The sequence below is a fragment of the Zootoca vivipara genome, chromosome 12, assembly GCF_965207765.1.
Source record: "Zootoca vivipara chromosome 12, rZooViv2.hap1.1, whole genome shotgun sequence".
Lineage (NCBI taxonomy): Eukaryota > Metazoa > Chordata > Lepidosauria > Squamata > Lacertidae > Zootoca > Zootoca vivipara.
In genome coordinates this window covers 38,664,524-38,683,137 of record NC_142595.1, presented here as the reverse complement: position 1 = coordinate 38,683,137, position 18,614 = coordinate 38,664,524, and the positions used below count along the sequence as shown (strand labels likewise).

Sequence of the window (18,614 nt, the reverse complement as noted above, 5' to 3'; positions counted from 1 at the left end):
GCTGCTTTGCTTCTCAATATTCTCTGGTTGGCCTCTGTTATTTTCTCCTACCGATGGAGAACCTACAAAGGACTCTATAAGGGCTCTTGTATACCCCATAAGGGAATAAGGCCAGATTTTGTTTACATTAGGGAGCAGGCTAGCAGGCAGGGCCCATTACTTACATCATAGGAGGCTACACAACACAAAACACTGTTGCTATATGTAGGTTTTATTTTATTAGTATTTTATCTAATATTTTGGAAATGTGCATCCAGGGTTTTTTCCTTTACATTTTTTGGGGGCCCCCAATAGAGTGGGGCCCTAAGCTATAGCTTGTTTAGCTGATACGTAAATCCGGCATGAATGATGACAATGATGCACCTATCATCCTGTACAGCTCCCATAACTACCCCCTCCCTATTCTGTTTTCTTTTTAACAAATGATAGTATTTGAATGAAAAGGCCATTGCGTTATTTCCCAGGACTTCTAAAAGTCTGCTCATGCGATTGCTGATCCTTTGGATGGAGCCTTGCCTACTTTGGCCCTGATACGATACAGCTGTGCAGGAGAGGTTATTTATACAAGGGGGGGGGGGAAACAACAGTCCAAAGTGCCAAAAGCAATCATCATGGTCCTAATCCCACCCCTCATTGTACGGCCTCCCACCCCTCAGGAATTCAGGAAATTTATCTTGTGCAACCAGTTAGACGAGGAAAAGTTGCAGAGAGACATTTTGGAGCCTGGCTAGTCAGGTAAGCAACCAACTTTGCCTCTTTTAAACTAGCTACAGTACATCTGGGATACCCACAGAACTTTAGGGGTGGAAGGGGGAATCCTAGAACAAAACATCGGAAGCATTCAAAGGCTGCCTTGACTGGTCTAGTTACTGTGGGTTAACAGTTGGTTTTATCTTTATTGGTTCGCACTTTGTTGGGTTTGGGGAGAAATGTGTTGCTTTATTATGTTGCTTTTTTAAAAGCTCCCTTTTTATGGCTTTAAATGATGGATTCTCACCCTCCCCTTCTCTCTCTCTCTCTCTCTCTCTCTCTCTCTCTCTCTCTCTCTCTCACACACACACACACACACACACCTAGTACTAGCAGCAGGTAAAAGTTAGAATAACCATATCCAGTGCTTTTTTTGTAAAAAAAAATGTTTAGGGGTACTCTCATTTCCCTACTCATATTGAAATACTGCCCTTCAATGAGGCCAAATTTAGATTCACAAAATGTTTAGGGGTATGCATACCCCTGCATCCCCCCAGAAAAAAAGGACTGACCACATCCTTACATTAAAAAAAATAAGTATCTACTTCATTCCATAGAATTTAGGTGGCAACGTGAGCCTAATGAGGAAAAGTTGGATTTTGACCTCTGTTCTGCAGGGCTCTTTGCTTAGGCAGTCCAGTTTTTTTCTCCCCACACCCACCTCTCTCTCTCTCTCACCCACACCCGTGTCCACACACCCCTGCCCTATACACAGTACTTTTTAGAGGTAACCTCACCTGGGACTTTGGGCAAAGTGATGCAACCACTTTGAGTGCCTCAAGGCTGTCGTCAGTATCTTGCAGGAAGGATTCACACAACAAATAGACTTTAATAGCAATAAAGAAAAACCGGGGCTGCTTGAGGTTTGGAAAGTAACGGGGAAATGTGTTGCAAAACGTGGGCTGAATGAATGATTACAGGAAAGAAATGGAAATACCCTGCAAATAACTTTGGGGTGAATGTAGGATGAATGGTCCTTGTCAGAGAACGTCTGCATAGTAAACAAATCAGAACAGATGCTCACAAAAGATTGGCCATAGTTTAACCACTGTGTAAACTTTGTGTACAGATCAGCAGGAGAGCTGGACTGGCTGTAAGTAAGAAAGAAGGCAGGCAGGTGAGGGCCTGGCAATGTCCCACTCCTCCTAAAAAAACAGGGCAGGGGTGCCAACTTGAATAAAATACTGTGGGGAGCAGATAAGCCCTGACCCACATAATCACAAGATACACACACATCATTTGAATGGCAATTCCCATTAACTTTTGGGCAGCTGGCCTCCTCAAATATTTTATTGGAGGGTCCCTAGGACTTGGCTGCTATGAACCAAGGTGAGCCTCACTTCCTTTCCTTTTACTAACAGCATACCATGAGTAAAAAATAAACAAGGGGGTGAGTATAACAATCCCCCAAAAAAGTTCAATGAGAACTGAATATGCTTGGCAGCCTCAGAATGTGGGAAAACATTTGCATGGGTGGGACAGAATGCTGATGGGCAGCACAGAGAATGGACTGGCGTATCCTGCAAAAGGGTGTTGCTGGCTGGCATCGTGTACCAGAGGACTTAACCCTGAAGATCCCAGTAGCATTTCTTCCTCTTTTTCCACAGTGTTTTTTAATTCAACCCATTATATTACTATACTAACATAAAAAAATTAAAAGGAGTGGGGGGTGGGGAATAAACCTTGTCCAGTTGCTGATGTGATATTGTTGTCTCTACTGGTGTAGAGGGGAGAAATTGGGGTGCAGAAGCTGGAGCTAGCTTATAGGTGAGTCCCACTATATATAGTCACCACTATATATATATATAGAAAATGGTCAGCTATCAGATTGTGGCCCCTTTGTCCAAGTAGAGACCACACAGGGACCCAAACATTATCACATCCCCCATTTTCTGGGTTTTTGGGTCATCATAGGAAGATAACCTAATGTCCATCCTTCTCCTCCCACTAGGAAGAGCTGCCATCAGGCAAAGGGTAGCAATTCCCACCCCTCATTCCTACCCCTAGGTGACACCATTAGTTTATTGGGCTCCGTCTGGTATGCCTTTGCCAATATCTCTATGGTTTCTTCTTCTTAGTCTTCATGGCCTCCCAGCCAAATCTTTCACACCTTCTGCCCGCTGCCCGTTTGCGTCAACTGGCCTGTGACTGGCTGCGGGAAGATGCTCCTGCCTTTGACTACGGTGGCTATGCTGTCGGTGACCGTCAGGAATGTGCCGTGCTCCTCTGCAAGTCCCCAGGAGTCTTAGCCGGCTTCCCTTTCTTTGAGGCCGTCTTTGCTGAAGTTGGCTGCTCTGTAGAGTGGCTCCAGTCAGAGGGAGCATGGGCAGAACCAATCAGCCGGGTGGCGGAAGTGCGTGGGCCAGCCAAAGATATCTTGCTGGGCGAGCGGGTGGCTCTGAACTGTATCGGGCGATGCAGTGGTATTGCTACGTCAGCAGCAAAGGCGTGTCAAGCAGCGCGGGAAACTGGCTGGCACGGAGAGGTGGCTGGGACGAGGAAGACCACGCCAGGCTTCCGCCTGCCTGAGAAGCATGCTCTCCTGGTGGGAGGGGCTTCTTGCCACCGCTACGACCTGGGGAGCCTCATCATGTTGAAAGACAACCATGTGTGGGCATCAGGTGGCATCACACAGGTGGGTGTTGCTTTGCCAGTCTCTCTCCTTCCCTCCATCACTGTGCGACACATATGGCGGTAGAACAAGGCCACATCTGAACCTTGCATCATAAGAAACATGGATTGCCCCAAAGACTCATGGGAACTGTGGTTTGCTAAAGGTGCCAAGAGTTACTAGGAAACGATTCCTCTCACTAGGGCTGGGTGATATCTGGTTTTCAACATGCGATATATCACCAGCTAAACATCACGAAATATACTGATATATCCCAGTGTCTTGAATAAGCATTTCCAGCACCTCTGCGGTGAGTTCTGGCACCTCTTGGCAGGCGGCAGGCGGCACGGCACTGCGATCTGGACAGGGCAACGGCATTGATGGTGCCAAAAGCGACTGTGGCTTTGGCGCTCTCTAAAAAAACCTGCACAATTTTGGTGCTCTGTAAAGAAATCTCAGCTACTTAGGGCTGTCTGTCTCAAAAAAGTGGGAGTTCCTGCACCTCTTTTTCTAGGAAAAAAAGCACTGGAAATAAGGATGGAGTTATGTAGAGGCACTGGCTGGCATTACGGTTTTCCCTGCATTGTGATTTTTGCCAGCACCTGCTCTTGTGATTTGCTGAAAGAGAACTGAGCTGGGAGAGTTAACAGGGACTGCAGGAATAAAGAGAAGCATTGGCTGGCTTCATGGTTTTCCCCACATTGTGATTTATGCATAGCACACAAACATCATAATTCACGATCTATCACCAGGTCAAAAATTATGAAACCGGTAGCATGATTTGGACTTCGAACCGGTTTTGGATGATATATTGCCAAGCTCTACCCCTCACAGGCAAACAGTTCCCAGAGTGGTTTAACGATCAATCCCTCTTCCTGGGGAACTCTGGGAATTGTAGTTTTGCGAGGGCTGTAGAGGTATTCTAACAAGTCTTCCCAGGATTCTCTGGGGGAAACCATGACTGCTTAAAGTGACAAATACTGTTTTAAATATACAGTACAGAAGAGGCTAAAGTCTCGCTGTTACATTAGCGGTGAATAAGTGGGATTCTTCAAATTGTTTTTATTACATTTTGAACTCTACAATAACCAGGAAAAGAGTTGTTGTTTTTTAAATCTAAAGCTTGCCTGTGCACCAGTTTGCTTCATACCTGTTTTTTAAATGTTACCATCCCACAGGCTATCCGGAGTGCCCGGCGTGTCGGAGGCTTTGCCCTGAAGGTGGAGGTTGAGTGCCGTTCACTGGAAGAGGCTCTCGAGGCAGGAGAATGTGGTGCAGATATTATCATGTTGGATAACTTTGCTCCGCAGGTATACTTGGCTTGGCCAAGATGAGGACAGGTGCTGAAGCTGAAATTGCTGTTTGTGTCTTTTTATTACTTTGTAAACGGCGTGACTTTTGAATTTTTGAAACTATGAAGTGAAAGCACCACAATATTTAAAGGTGCTGTCCAGCAGGGTTGTGTTAATGGCATCAGGCCCAAGATATTCATCCCTTCAGGATTGGATCCATTTTGATTTTTTTTTCCTGCTGTAGTCCCCCAATCCTCATCTGACTCCAGCATGGATTTGTGCTTCCAACTCACTCAGCCTTGGGCAGGCTTTGGTGTTTGCTTAAAAAAAAAAATCTACCATCCCAAGCAATGTGTCCTTTTTGTACTGTGTAGCTAGCCTACAGTACAAAAGTAAAATTGACATTAGTTGCCCTGCTGACTTTTCCCTCTGGCTCCACCCACCAGCTTGTGGCCCTTGAAAGCTGCCTAAGAAGGCAATGTGGCCCTCTGGGTGAGAACTATGCACCAGTTTCAACAGCAACTATCCCTCAAAGGCAGTCTGAGAATTAGGCCTCAGTTGTGACACTGAGGGCTTACCCACACATACCTTTCCTCCGCTCTTTCCAGGCACGGTGCATGCTTTAAACCTCCAAGAAGCACCCTTTCTTTTTGTTCTGGAGCATTCCCCACGAAACCCCGCTCTTTAAAGCTGAATCGGAGCAAACGTCAATTGGCAGAAAACCCAAATTGATGTTTTCTCCAATTGAGCGCCAAAGAGCAGGTTTCCGTGGGGAAAGCTCAGAGGCAAAAAAAACCCACCATGCTCGGACATGGAGTTTTGAACACGGACCTGGAAAGAGCGAGGCAACAAACGTAAGTGTGAATAAGCCCTGAGATTTTCCAGTGGACTCAGCCTCTGTTCCTGTTAACCTCCACTCCCCAATTCTTCTACACAGGACCTGCACCCCACAGCCAGTACGGTGAAGGCCTCTTTCCCCTGTGCAACAGTGGAAGCCAGCGGGGGGATCACTGAGGATAACGTGGCCCAGTTTGTGGGGCCCAACATTGACGTGGTCTCCCTCGGTTGCCTCACCCAGTCAGCGAGAGCTGTGGATTTCTCTCTCAAGATCTGCCGGGATCCGGCCTCCAAGCCGCCACTGCGGAATTTTGTCTTCTGAGTCCTAGGATGGGGGGAGCCAGACAAGAGGCATCGCCAGGTGGCGGAAGGTTTGATGTTGGTGGGGATGTGGTAGAGGGTGGGTAGCACCAATTTGTGTACAAGGTTTGTGCCATGTCTGCACTTTTGGAAGGTCCGAAATTACAGGGACAGGGTGCTTTGTTCCAGTGTGTCAAGCACAGTGGCTGCATCTGCTCTTGCAGAAGGATCCCAAGAGGTGATCTCTAGGGGTTCTGCTGTGACACTCCCTAAAAAAAAATGGGTGGGGATCTTTTCCTGTTGTGTTTGCTCAGCTCCTGCTGCAGGCCGTTTTGGTAAGCTAGCCGAGTAAAAACTCATCTTTTTTTTTTTAAAGCCAGGGTGTGGAAGCCTGAGGCCTTCCAGGTGGCGCTGGGACTCCAACTCCCACCACCCCATATCATTTGCCATACTGGCGGGGGGTGATGGGGGTTGGAGTCCAAGGACAGCTGCAGGGCCACAGGTTCCCCAACACCTTCAATATTTGTTCCTTGAATGCCTTCAGGATGCTTCCGCCCCACACGCAGCACCACATCTATTGCAAGAGACCGTTCCCCCCCTCCAAACTCTCTGCCTCTTGAGTCGAAGTAAACGTATCTGAATGACTTTTAGTTGATTTAATCAATGGATCTGGACCATAAAGAAGGCTGATCGCCGAAGAATTGATGCTTTTGAATTATGGTGCTGGAGGAGACTCTTGAGAGCCCCATGGACTGCAAGAAGACCAAACCTATCCATTCTTAAGGAAATCAGCCCTGAGTGCTCACGGGATGGACAGATCCTGAAGCTGAGGCTCCAATACTTTGGCCACCTCATGAGAAGAGAAGAATCCTTGGAAAAGACCCTGATGTTGGGAAAGATTGAGGGCACTAGGAGAAGGGGACGACAGAGGACGAGATGGTTGGACAGTGTTCTTGAAGCTAGAACATGAGTTTGACCAAACTGCGGGAGGCAGTGCAAGACAGGAGTGCCTGGCGTGCTATGGTCCATGGGGTCACGAAGAGTCGGACACGACTAAATGACTAAACAACAACATGGGTGAAAGCAATTGCCCTGAAGCAAGAAGCGGACCTTTACTGGCTTAAAATCATTTGTGTGTGGATTCGTGTAGTGTGTAGCTACGGGTGGATTTCTCCTTCCCCCACCCTCTTAGCTAGGGAGGAATGCTCAATTTTAAGGCAATGCTGGCCACCTGCAGTTTTTATATATTAAGAGATGAGGAAACGGCAGTTGCTGTATCTGTTGTATGCCTTCTCTTTCCACGAGGTCTTGATTCAACTTGCCACCTGCACAGCCCCTCCCCAACCAAAAAGCCTCGTTTGAATAGCTGCTGCCTCTTCCCACATTCCATCTTTTAAGATTCTTTCCAGAGACAGGCAGCATGGCTGCACCCAGCCTCCCTTGCTTAGCTTACTCCATAGCCCCAAAGAGTTCTAAGAAACTCAAAAGCTTCCTCTTTACTTTGTGACATGTTGCTTGACCTAATAATGGTAACCCCCTGCCCCCCTCCCCCAGTATGGATTCTAGAAAGTATTAAAAAATATTGGGCGGTATTCAGCTAAGTGTTGCTCACAATAGACACCCTCTGAAATTTACAAACCCGAGGCAGCAATCTTCATCACATTTACCCAGGAATTGGCCCCACTAAATTCAATAGGACTTACTTATGAGTAGACCGGGTTAGGATTGCACTGCTCGCTATGTTCATTAAGGTAAGTCCAGTGGATCTGCTATGAGTAAAATGTCATTGAATACCACCTGTTACATTTTATATCTGCTGCTCAGTTAATTAAGTGGTTTTTATTGGTTTAGGCCTAATCTGTTATTTTTCATCAAACTTGTTATATAATGTCCACCACTCCTGTTTTTATATTGTCATGGCCTATGGTAAATGCAATAAATATGGAACACATACTTAATAATTAACTTTTTTAGTGTGTTAATCTAATGGACTGACTAAACCCAGCATCCCTAACAAGCAGAAATATAATTTGGTTGTTTTTTTAAAAAAAGAAGATTTACCCACTGCATGGATCCATTCCAGGAGTATTTGAATTTCAAACTGAGAAAAGTCAAAGAAACTGTAACAACAGGGGCGTTAGAAACAGAGGTGTCCTCATCTTTATTAAGACATTTTACGGAGGAAGGTCCCGGTTAGGTTAAGACAAGTTGAAGTGGGCACAGCTTTGGCTCTGGGGGGTATAGTTTTCCTCCCCAGATAATAATACTAATAAATAACAGGTTTGACGTGTGTATTGCTGGGTTACAAAAGTATGTGGATCATCTGGGACCAGTGTAAGGTAAACTCCCCGGCCTGGGGGTGTTTGGGTGGATTCCCCCCACAAAGCAAGGGTGGGAAAACCAGGGCTTATTCCCCTTCCTTGTCCTCTCCGTGTGTGATGACGTAGCAAATGTTCTTGTAGTCAACGTTGCCAGCTACATCTGGAGGGAAGGCGTGCCACATGTTCTTGATCTGAAAGAGGCAGAGAGGCCAAAATGAGAAGTTGCCCAATTCCTGATTCGGTTTCCCTTCCCAGGAAGCTAAAAAAAGGTATACTCCCAAGTCAGTTAAATGCATTGGTGTTATTTTCAATACGGATGTCTAAAAAGTTGGAGGGGGAGGGTGGACATTCAGAAGCAGAGAAGCTGCTTGATGTCAATAACAGATTGGTGATTTTACAAAGTTTTCCGCAGAACTGCAATGGCTGCTTCCATTTCCCCTCTGCCAACCTCACCACCTCAACTTAGTTCTGTCCTGCGATGGAATTGTAGCATTTAAACCATTGAATCACTGCACAGGCGCACTGTTCTTGTCATAGGAGAGCCAACATTTAACATTCCATTGGCTGGGTATTTCCCTTCCTATCCAGATGAACAAGAAGGCTACGACCCTAAATCCAGAAAGGACAGATAAACAGGACCGAAGGGCAAGTCTATATAAAAGCTGCACTTTCTGGCTAGACGGTGTGTGGATGTGGGCTGTGAGATTATTTCGCAGTGACAGGAAAACTTGCTGCAAATTCTCAGAAGACTTTTATGATGCCTTGATGTATTAAGCATTGGCTTGGCAGATGAGTGGAGTGCACAGAGGTGTACCTTTTCATGTTTTGAGGGAAAGTGTAGCTTACAGGTGAAGAAAAATGGGCATGAAGAGAACAAGGGGGGAGCATAAAGGTGAGAAAAGAAAGGGCTGGATGTTCTGCATGATGCAGGGAATTTCTCTTACCTCTTCTGGGGTGAACCGGTCGCACTGAGTTGTCAGGAGTTCTTCCAAGCTGCAGTGAAGCAAAGAGAGTAAGATGTTTGAGAGGGATCCCCAGGTAAGTGTGAGTCCTTTTTAGATGGTCTTCAAGCACTCCAGCCTCTTATTATGGAGAACATCTGCTCCCCAGTCCCCTCCCAGTTTCACATAAGCTGAAAGCCCTTCCTGGTGGAAATATTTTTGCTTTGAAGAATGCTTTGTTCTACACACACACACACACACACACACACACACACACACACAGGCAAAAGGCAACTGTTTCATAGACAACAGAACCCTACCTTTGAATTCCAGCTTCGGAAGATCTTTAAACCTACAACAGCATGCATATCTAGCATTTAAAACTGCTATAATTCCTCCCAGGGCATTGTCATTTTATGAAAAAGCCCATGGAGCACTAAGAAAAATCTCAAAGTCATCAGCAACGGTAGTTTGGTGAGGGTTCTGAATCCTCACAGCCCTTACAGCTGCCAGAATGGTGTCTGAAAGGAAGTCATGGCAATTAAACTAGTGTAAAATGAATTGTTTAAGTTTGTAGGATAGATAGAGCCAACGTATCATCATCATCTGAGATGCAGCAGGATGGTTCAGACATACATGATTCAGCTGTCAGGTCCAAGTCCCAAGAGTGCATACTTCTTGCTCTCCAACCACAAGTTGCTTTCAAATTTGAACAGACAAACTATGGTTTGCATTCGCCTTCTAAGCCACAATTGGAAATCTACTTCAGAATGTGGTTTCTAATTTGTTTGGAGGGCAAACACAAATCTTAAGCAAACTGATGTTTGTTTGATCAGGTGAGTTGGGAAGGAAATGTGAGTGTGTTGGGGAGCACATGAACCCAATGACAGCCAAGCAATGGTTTGGTGCCGCATGTTAACCAGCGCAGCACATCTAATGAAAGTGATCTGCAGGGCAGATACTCACAACTGCTTCTTGACAGTGCCCTTGCCCTCAGGGTCCAGGATTTTGAAGGCGCCAATGATTACGTCCTCGGGATCAGCACCTGGTGGGAGAAGAGGAGCGAAAGTGAGAACTTGACATCAAGTAGAGAAGAAGGAGAGATAGAACAGGGAAATAGCTTACCCTTCAGCTTCTCACCAAACATGGTGAGGAAGACCGTGAAGTTGATGGGGCCGCTGGCCTCCTTGATCATGGCATCCAGCTCCTCATTCTTCACGTTCAGGCGCCCTGCAGAGATGGGAAGGGCAGGATTATCAGCTGGGGATGACTCTTGAGAGTTCCACGAACAGCCAAGCTTTGCTTTCCCTCCTGCCCACACTGCCACGCTCTTTCGAGACTCCCTTTTTTCTTACCCATAGCAGCGAATGTATCTCTCAGGTCTTCCTTGTCAATGATGCCATCTCTGTTCTGGTCAATGACAGTGAAGGCCTAAAAAGTGGGAGAAAAGCAAACGCTCTGGGATTGCAGGCAATTTACCTCCAGCATTCTGCCCTACCTCCCAACAAAAATGAATGTAGGATTTGTAGAGTAACTCTCCTTGTAACAACTGTTGCATCTCGAATCTGTCAAAAGGATTTCTAGAATGTGTGAACACACAGATCTGCACTGAAATTTCCAGTTCCGAAGCTATATATAATACCTGCATGTAACTCAGCACAATTTAAATTGTGAGATTTTGCTGGTCCTCTAAAGACTCGTTTGCACATGCATGCTCAGCGCTCGATTCCTGCTACCTCAACTGACAGTTCTGCAGTTCTGAATAAACCACTGCAGTTTAACCACCAGAGAAGAAAATGCCATCCACCTCAGAACCTGAAACACAAAACTTTTCAGGGAGTCAATTCATAACACTCAGCTGCCAGTGACCATGTCACAAAACATGAATGTGTTTGTGTGATTGGGTTATAATTTCATCAGTGGATGTGAGTGCAGTAGTTTTTACTGGAACCACAGATTGCTTTGTTGCTACACAATACCTATCCATTAGCAAACGGGAAATCGCACACATTCGTGCCTGTGTTGACAGTACACATTTCAAGACCTTGGTTTCATCATGTAAATGTCCATGGTGAGGTAAACATACACCAGCCTTGAATGAACTTCCTTTGAAGGTTAATTTTGACTTCTGGAGAGAATATTAAAAGGAGCGTTCTGACTTATGATTTCTGCTTGAATCCAAAGTTGTGGCTGTGGGATAAACAAGACCCTCTTGGAGTGTCAGTGCTGTGAACTTCTCCATCGTAGGCTCAGGTTGTATATATGTGCAAATAAACCATAAATCCTAAAGACACCACCGTCTCCACTGAACCCTGAACCCTGGGTGAGCTGCCTGGAACCCCTGGAATCTCGCACCGCTCAGAGATTGGAGTGGCATCTAACAAAACATTGGCTGTGGCTGCTGGGAGTTGTACACCATTGCCTATGGAGGGCACAAGGCTACTGGCCAAGAGAACAGAATATTTTTGTGGCTTCTGACTATCGAAAAAGGGATAATCAAATCCAGTCTTTATTGTTACAATCAATGGCCAGCATTATTCAAAGAAGAATGAAACATTAAACTGGGGTCATCAAGCATTGGGCAAAAAACAGTAGTTATAGCAGCCCACTATATAATTTACTCAAGGAGGTTGCCAGACCGTCTTATCTCTGGAATTTTAATGAGCTGACGGGACGGTTAAAGTAAAAGGAGTTCCAGAAAACATGACCCAGGTTGGACCCAAGATCCAGTCTTCTTCTATTGATGCTTATATCTAGCAATGCATTGTGGGATTGGAGAAAGACCAGCTTCCAGCACAGCACGATCCCTGTTGGGCCTCTCCTCCCCCTCCTCACTTCTCTGCAGCTGTGCCCTAGAGACACCTGTCACTTGATACCCCTCCGAGTCTCTACCAGGAATGGGAACAATCTTCTTCTGTCTCATATTAAACCCAGGGCCCCTCCCTAAGGGGACAGATGGAACATTCCAGAGGAGCTGTTGATGAGATCTCCGGAGGATAGCGGGGAGGGGAGGGGAGCTCACGCCTTCCTTGGCTCAGTCACTATTATCCTTTGGGGTTGTGCGGCATGTTTCTTTCCTGTAAAAAAACATGGAACAATCCCCACCCCACCAGAGCTACAGTGAATGCAGAATGGAGAGGCAGAGGCGCTCCCAACACACTCTTCATTTTAAAGGCAATTATTACAATTGTGTGGTGGTAGTAACTGCATCATCTCAGCATCTTGAGTGCTGGGGGTAAACAATCTTTCCGTATAAAAGCTGAACATGCAGCCCTCCAAAATGGGACTCACTGAGGGGGGAAACCCTTAGCTACTCTTGGGCAGGTGTGGAGAGAGACAACGTAGCTGCCACTGCCAAGGGACAATGAAACCCCAAAAATACACCATAGCATAAGGCTGGATATATAATTTTTCCGTATAGCAAGTCAGGCCATTGAGCCACCTTAGCCAGGAGTTCCTGTTCCAACTGGAGACGTTTCCAGACAACCTGTTTATTGAGCATTCATCCCTGATTTGTTTACAGGGAGATTGGACAAAGCCGGCTATTTAAGAAGCATTCGTTCTGATTTGTTTGCGGGGAAGTTAGAGGACGCTGAGCCGAAGCAAATGTCACCTCATCCTTTCCAGTCCAGTCTCCCATCACAGTCGCAGGGTTGTTTTGAGGATAAACTGGGAGATGGAGGTGCGTTGGGGAACAGCCATTATCACTACCCCAAGCTGCTTAGAGGGAGGTGGTCTAGAAAGGTCATCAACAATAAATTGCCCAGTAGCCAAGGATCTGTTCTTTTCACCAAATGTATTGATTGAAAGTGGGTTGTCATCAAAAACGTTGAAAATGCTCGTTGACCAGGATGGAGGAAAGAGAAAGGAACAAGACTGATGGAACTCCCCAGACAGCTGGAGTGATAATTATTTTCCTGTTGTTCTTTGGATTTCTTTTCTCCAAATGTTAGATTTAGATGAAGTGTTTTCAGCCTTTGCAACACCGGCCCAATTCTTGCTTTCGTTGAGTCTGGATCCCCACAGCTCTTCTTTCAGGCCAGTCACCCAGAATCCATCTCCAAAGATTTCCTTGTAAGGAGCTGCCGCCTGCTTCTCTGTCCAAGCGCAGATGTCACCTACCTTCTCGGTCCTAACCTCACCCAAAATAGACACTGCTGCGTCTCAAGGGTCTCAGAAAGGAAACACCACCATTCTTGGGGTGGGGTGGGGCGTCGAGGGGCAGCAGCGACGGCTGCAAAAGGGCAAGGGAGATCCTCTTCAAAATGGAGGGGAAGAATCTCATGCATGGGGGAGGGCGAACTTCACATGGAAAGCTCTTGCCACCACCACCGCCACCACCACACCAGTTTCCCAAGTGGAATGAACCAGGCTGGCTACTACCGTAGGAGACAGAGGGCTACTTAAATGGGGTGTAGAGGCAGAGGAAAGGGGTGGATCCACCTCAGAAAGGGAGGTGTTGAACACCTTGCAAGGCTGCAACCCTGTGTGCATGCTTACTTGCTTGCCGTGCAAAGTGGGGCTTCCTTCTGAATAAACATGCCTAGGGTTGTACTGCACAACTAACTAGGTGGTGTTTGATAGTTTCAGCTCCTCTGAGGTTCTGTATCCTACAGACACAAAGGAACTTGCTTAGGATAACTTGGCCAAATTATAGCACCCATGGATTCCTTCTCCTGTTCTTTCTCCTTTAGGAAACCCTTTAGAACTTGGAGGCATCCGCCGTTCTCAACATCTGATGAATCCTAAACAGTGAAAGGGCTAAAGTGAAGCTTGAGAAGGGAAATCAGTGAGGTATGGGCCTCCATGGGTTAAATAGGGTAGACAGAAGCTGCTCCATTTTGAAAGGTTTAATTCTATCCAATCAATCTGCCACAGATGCACTACTTTTAAATAACCCACAGATGAAAATTCCAGACACTGTAGATTTCTTACGGTCAGAACATCCTTCCACATAGCTTACTTAGGTCCTTTTCCCAATCTGGTGGTCCTCAAAATTCAATTTCTATCCTGTTCCAATGAGGTGATCTATAGATGTGTCTGTTATTATAAGGATTATTAATAACTTCTGTATCCTTCTGATTTCTGGGCGAGACTTACATGCCCACAATAAAGCAGCTTCTCTCCAAACACTGAGTCTGTAATCCCGCTTTACCTTGGAGTTCAGTCCCCTTAAACTCTATAGGACTTACTTCTGAGTAGATATTTATAGGATTACACCGTAGCTGCGTACACACTATACATTTAAAGCACATTTAAAACATGCCCCACCCAATGAATCCTGGGAACTGTAGTCACCTTCATTTCTAGTACCTTGGAAAAAAACATCCTTTCTGTCAATTAATTTCCCAAACATCTTCAATGAAGAGTTCCAGGTAAGCTTTAAGAGCACCATACATTACATTTCCCAGAAAGCTGCACATTTCCCATTTTCTCCTCTTCCATCTCTTCTTAGTTTCTTACCTCTTTGAACTCCTGGATCTGTGTTTGGTCAAACATGGAGAATACATTGGAGCTTCCTCCTTCGGCTGCCTGCCTTCTCTTTGCCTTCTTGGGTGCCTATAATGGGTTAAAATGGGAAGTCAGACCAGTGCCACTATGTACATTACCACCCAAAAAGCTTATTAAGGATGGGGGACAGGGTCCACACTTTCTGCAGGTTTCTAGAGTGCGAAATGTTCTGAACATAGTTAAAGGGGGGGTAGAAATGAAATAATTTTATTTCATTTATTCTGTTCCGGGTAGGAGGGAAATGTCTGGAAGCAGCTTCTGCTCATTTTTAAACAAAATTTTTATTGGGGGGTGGGAGGTGGGGGTTATTTTTTTCAGTTTCAAAACAGGATGTTACCAAACTTTCCATAGACACGGGGAGCAGGATGAAGGTTCGGGTGATTCCAAAATGCTTGGTTATGGTAGCAAAGGTTTTAAAAACTGGGAGGAAAGAAGACCCTTTGACGAACAAACTGGACTTTAGTTAGTGTTGAGAAACGGCAGGAAGAACAAACGCTGCTTCAGGTCGAGGAGCTGTAATATATCATATTCGAGGTATTTCCTCAAAATCTTCAATGTATTAGCCTGAGGTGTGTTTGTGAGAGTGAGTTACAGAGAGAGAGAGATGTGTTCAGCAAAATGTAAACTAGCCTTGTGCGTCCTGCAGAATTTGCCTACACATTCTAGCTTCCAAAAATGCTTTTTGTAGGCTTTGACGACTAAATAAATGAACGCTGATGAGGTTCTGGAAGTTTAAGCAGATGCGGGAGAAACTGCAAAGACCCCAGTGAAAGAGGGTTCCAGTTTTTGGAATGCATCAAAGTTCACAAACTAGGCCTCCTCCTTGGAGGTTGGCTTGGAGCATGCGGTTAAATGGAGCTCTAAGGAGTGTTGGCAAGGTGCACACAATTCCTTTTGAACCCTCCTGCAATATACTGGTCTGGTTGATCGGAAATGAACAGGGTGCACTTTGGCCTCATAAGAGATAGAAGGCAGCAAAGGAGTTTGAGCAATAGCTGAGCTGGGTGACAAGGTTGAGGTTTACCTAGGTAAGTGTATATGTCAAAGGATTCGGGAAATCTCTCTAACATACCACAGAAGACAGAGCTGATACACACACACACACACACACAGAGAGAGAGAGAGAGAGAGAGAGAGAGAGAGAGAGAGAGAGAGAGGATTAAGTTGTATCTCTTGGACTGCCACCCTATATACAATTACTTGGGAGTAAGCCCCACTGAAATCACTGGGGCTTACTTCTGAGCAACCATACATAGGATTTCCCATTGGTACCCAGCGAGTACCAATAGATGGATTGAACAGCCAAGGGCGGCAATGGGTTATTTTTGCCTGCAATGTCTGTGAGAGGTGGCTTGGCTCGCTTGCGTGAACAACCTGGAGTGATTGCTTCCTAAGCAGGTTTTGCAGTACACTTGATCTCAAAATATGAGGGGTGTGTGTGTGTGTGTGTGTGTGTATTGGTGAAGTGACAAACCACACAATAGATTCTGAGGGCAAAAAGAAGAAGAAGGGAATAAAGCATACTCCTTGTGCTTCTTTGTTCCAAATAAAAAATAAATTGTTCCACGGTATCCCTTGATTCCAGCTCCTTTGCTTTGAATTTTGTGGCACCGCCAGGAATATGACTCCTGCAGCTTTTGTCTGCTCAGCAACTGCTCAGCTGCCCTTTACTGTCTCTCTCTCTCTCTCTCAATTCAATACGGGGTCCAACTAATTCCCTGCTGGGTAAACTGTTCTACTGCATTATTCAAGAAAAAAGAGCATGATGTGGCCATTCAGGGCCTGAAAGGATTCCCTGGTGAATTTTAAGGTGCATAGTTCAGCGAAGGAAATAGGATCTTAAGGAAGGCTAGCTAGAAAGCAAGGAAGGATGTGAAATAATCCTGTTTAACATGACATTCTGCATGCGGTTTAGGTTTCATCTTTCCCTTCCCCTCATCAAAAGCTGTCCCTCTCAGCTGCTATCTGGCATCCCACCTCATTCAGCTACCCCCAATCTTTCTTCAATTGTTCCGAGGTATTCACTGAACACATACATTTCTTCTGCACAGACATTAAAATGTTTAAGTGGAAAGAAACTGAAACAGAGATGAGACAAGGAAAGAGAGTAGTGGAGAAACTGATGAAGGGAAAAATAGGTAAGAGAAAGAACTGTACAGCACTGTTTTGGCCATGAAATAAAATTTTAGAAAATTGGTAAGGGGATTCCTCTGTCCCCCCACTCTCCAATACCCAACCTCTTGGGTGTTGAATTATGTATTTCTCCTACACAATCCGAATGGTCTCGTAGTCTTCCCCTCCTATTTGAAAGAAAAGAGCTGCAGATTGATCAACCAACGTTCCATTTTCTTTCCACTTTGTACATTTCCACTAGATTGAACCAGGGCAACTGCACCCCACTTACCATTTTGGTTTCTCAGCGGACAGGCAGGTGGGCAAACAGCAGCTGTGGGTGCGGTGGCGATGTCCCAAGGGCCAAAAGGATGAGCAGCCTAGACACAGGCTGCCAATTCCCCTGGGGTTATATAGACTCCCCTGGCGGGAGGCGGGGCAGCTAACTATAGCCACATCTTCAAGTTTGGCTCCAGGGCTGGGGGTGGGGGGGTAACCAAAGTCCAGAAATAGACTCCAGAGGAACGCAAACGGGCCAACTCCTTTCTTGGAGAAGGGAAAAGGCATGCTGGGTTTTTGACAGTTCCTGCCCCAGAAATCTTGCCATCACAGGGGTTAGTGGTAGTACCCCAGCCCCACCTGTAGGAGTAGGTCCTACAGGTCTGCCCAGTTTGGTGTCAAGGTGAACCTCTGGCTTAGGGCTCCACTGATCTTTTGCCAGGACTCAAAAGCTTCAATTGGGGTTATTTGTGACTTGCATCATCAATTTGCATTATGAAGTAGGAGAGGGCAGGTCGCCGCCATGAGGAGTTTACAATCTAAAGTGTGACTCGAGGGAGACAACCCAGGAAATGGAGGGAAGGGGGTTGTGGGGGAAGACAAAGAAGAGAACGTGCATTTATTTCATCTGCACACGGTACGTCAGTATAGTTAAAGTTATGCATGCCAAAGCCTTTGCAGGAAATGTTTTTATTTATTTATTCCTTGTATGAAATTCAGGGATCAGGGGCTAACTATTTTGTCAGACTTGATACACAAGGATAGCCAATGTGGTACCCTCCAGATATTGTTGGACTTCAACTCCCATAATCCCTAGTCACTAGAAATTGTAGTTAAAACGTCTGGAAGGCACCACACTGGAAGGCATCCACAGTGAGATTTGCACTATCCCATAGGCCTTGAGCTTGGCAGCTACTCTTAAGAGCTCAGCCCCACTCCCTAGCCCTGGAGGTTCACTGTGGGACCTCTGCTGCCTGGCCTCCATCGTGGGCGGAGAAAATTTCAGCTCCTCACTCCCATTTCCTTGCCTCAGAGGTCCTCAATATCCGCCTTCTTCCCTTCGGCCCTCTCCCTACCCTTCCTCCCAGCCAAGGGTATCCAATGTCCCTGAGAAAATTTCCTTTTTGGGATTGTGGGGCCCAGCTGTCGCTTGCAAGACACCCAGGCTGGAGTAGAGGCTCCTAAAGATAGCAATCTTGAGCTTCCTCCACACTCCACTGCGGACAAAGCTACGGGAGGCCCTGCCCATTCATCCCCCTACTTCACCCACTTATTCCTAGTTATTTCTCCTCAAAAGAGCCCCAGTTATAGACTCACCATGTGCTGTAAGGGCAGAGAGAGGGAGAACGTGAGAGAAGGAAAACAGAAGGGTGAAAGATGTGAGCACCTGCAACTCTTCAAAAATCAGTATGATTGCTAGAAGAGGGACTGGGAACTAGAGATCCCAAGGGTATCACAGCTGCACATTTAGAGGCAAGGGGTGTGTGAAGAGGGTGGTGTAGCCACAGAAACAACTTGGATACAGGTTTGTTTTTTTGGAGGAGCCTCCCTCCTGTCAACTAATTGGTGACCATGGAGACCGTATGATTTAAAAGTGGACAGAATAATTGACCAGATACCCGAAGGAGCGTCTCCACCCCCATCGTTCTGCCCAGACACT

At 46.0% G+C, this 18,614-nt stretch overlaps 2 protein-coding genes across 3 annotated transcripts; one reads left to right on the top strand and one right to left on the bottom strand.

Annotated features, from left to right (window-relative positions):
- Nucleotides 1-662: 662 nt before the first annotated feature.
- On the top strand, nucleotides 663-7,751 carry QPRT (quinolinate phosphoribosyltransferase). 2 transcript variants are annotated; one of them, XM_035134570.3, is made up of 4 exons: nucleotides 663-735; nucleotides 2,829-3,385; nucleotides 4,540-4,671; nucleotides 5,591-7,751. In XM_035134570.3, the coding sequence occupies exons 2-4, from the start codon at nucleotides 2,834-2,836 to the stop codon at nucleotides 5,810-5,812; spliced, it is 906 nt and encodes a 301-aa protein (XP_034990461.2). In that variant the 5' UTR covers nucleotides 663-735; nucleotides 2,829-2,833; the 3' UTR covers nucleotides 5,813-7,751. The 2 variants fall into 2 exon arrangements, with proteins under 2 accessions (XP_034990461.2, XP_088511499.1); XM_088655373.1 differs by lacking the exon at nucleotides 663-735 and adding an exon at nucleotides 1,663-2,079.
- A 172-nt stretch (nucleotides 7,752-7,923) lies between these two features.
- On the bottom strand, nucleotides 7,924-17,061 carry MYL11 (myosin light chain 11). Its single transcript, XM_035134580.3, has 7 exons — nucleotides 16,968-17,061; nucleotides 14,516-14,611; nucleotides 10,408-10,483; nucleotides 10,178-10,282; nucleotides 10,019-10,097; nucleotides 9,056-9,104; nucleotides 7,924-8,302 (listed from the first exon to the last, which is right to left on the bottom strand). Exons 1-7 carry the CDS (start codon nucleotides 16,968-16,970, stop codon nucleotides 8,198-8,200), a joined length of 513 nt encoding a protein of 170 aa, XP_034990471.1. The 5' UTR covers nucleotides 16,971-17,061; the 3' UTR covers nucleotides 7,924-8,197.
- Between the last annotated feature and the right edge of the window lie 1,553 nt (nucleotides 17,062-18,614).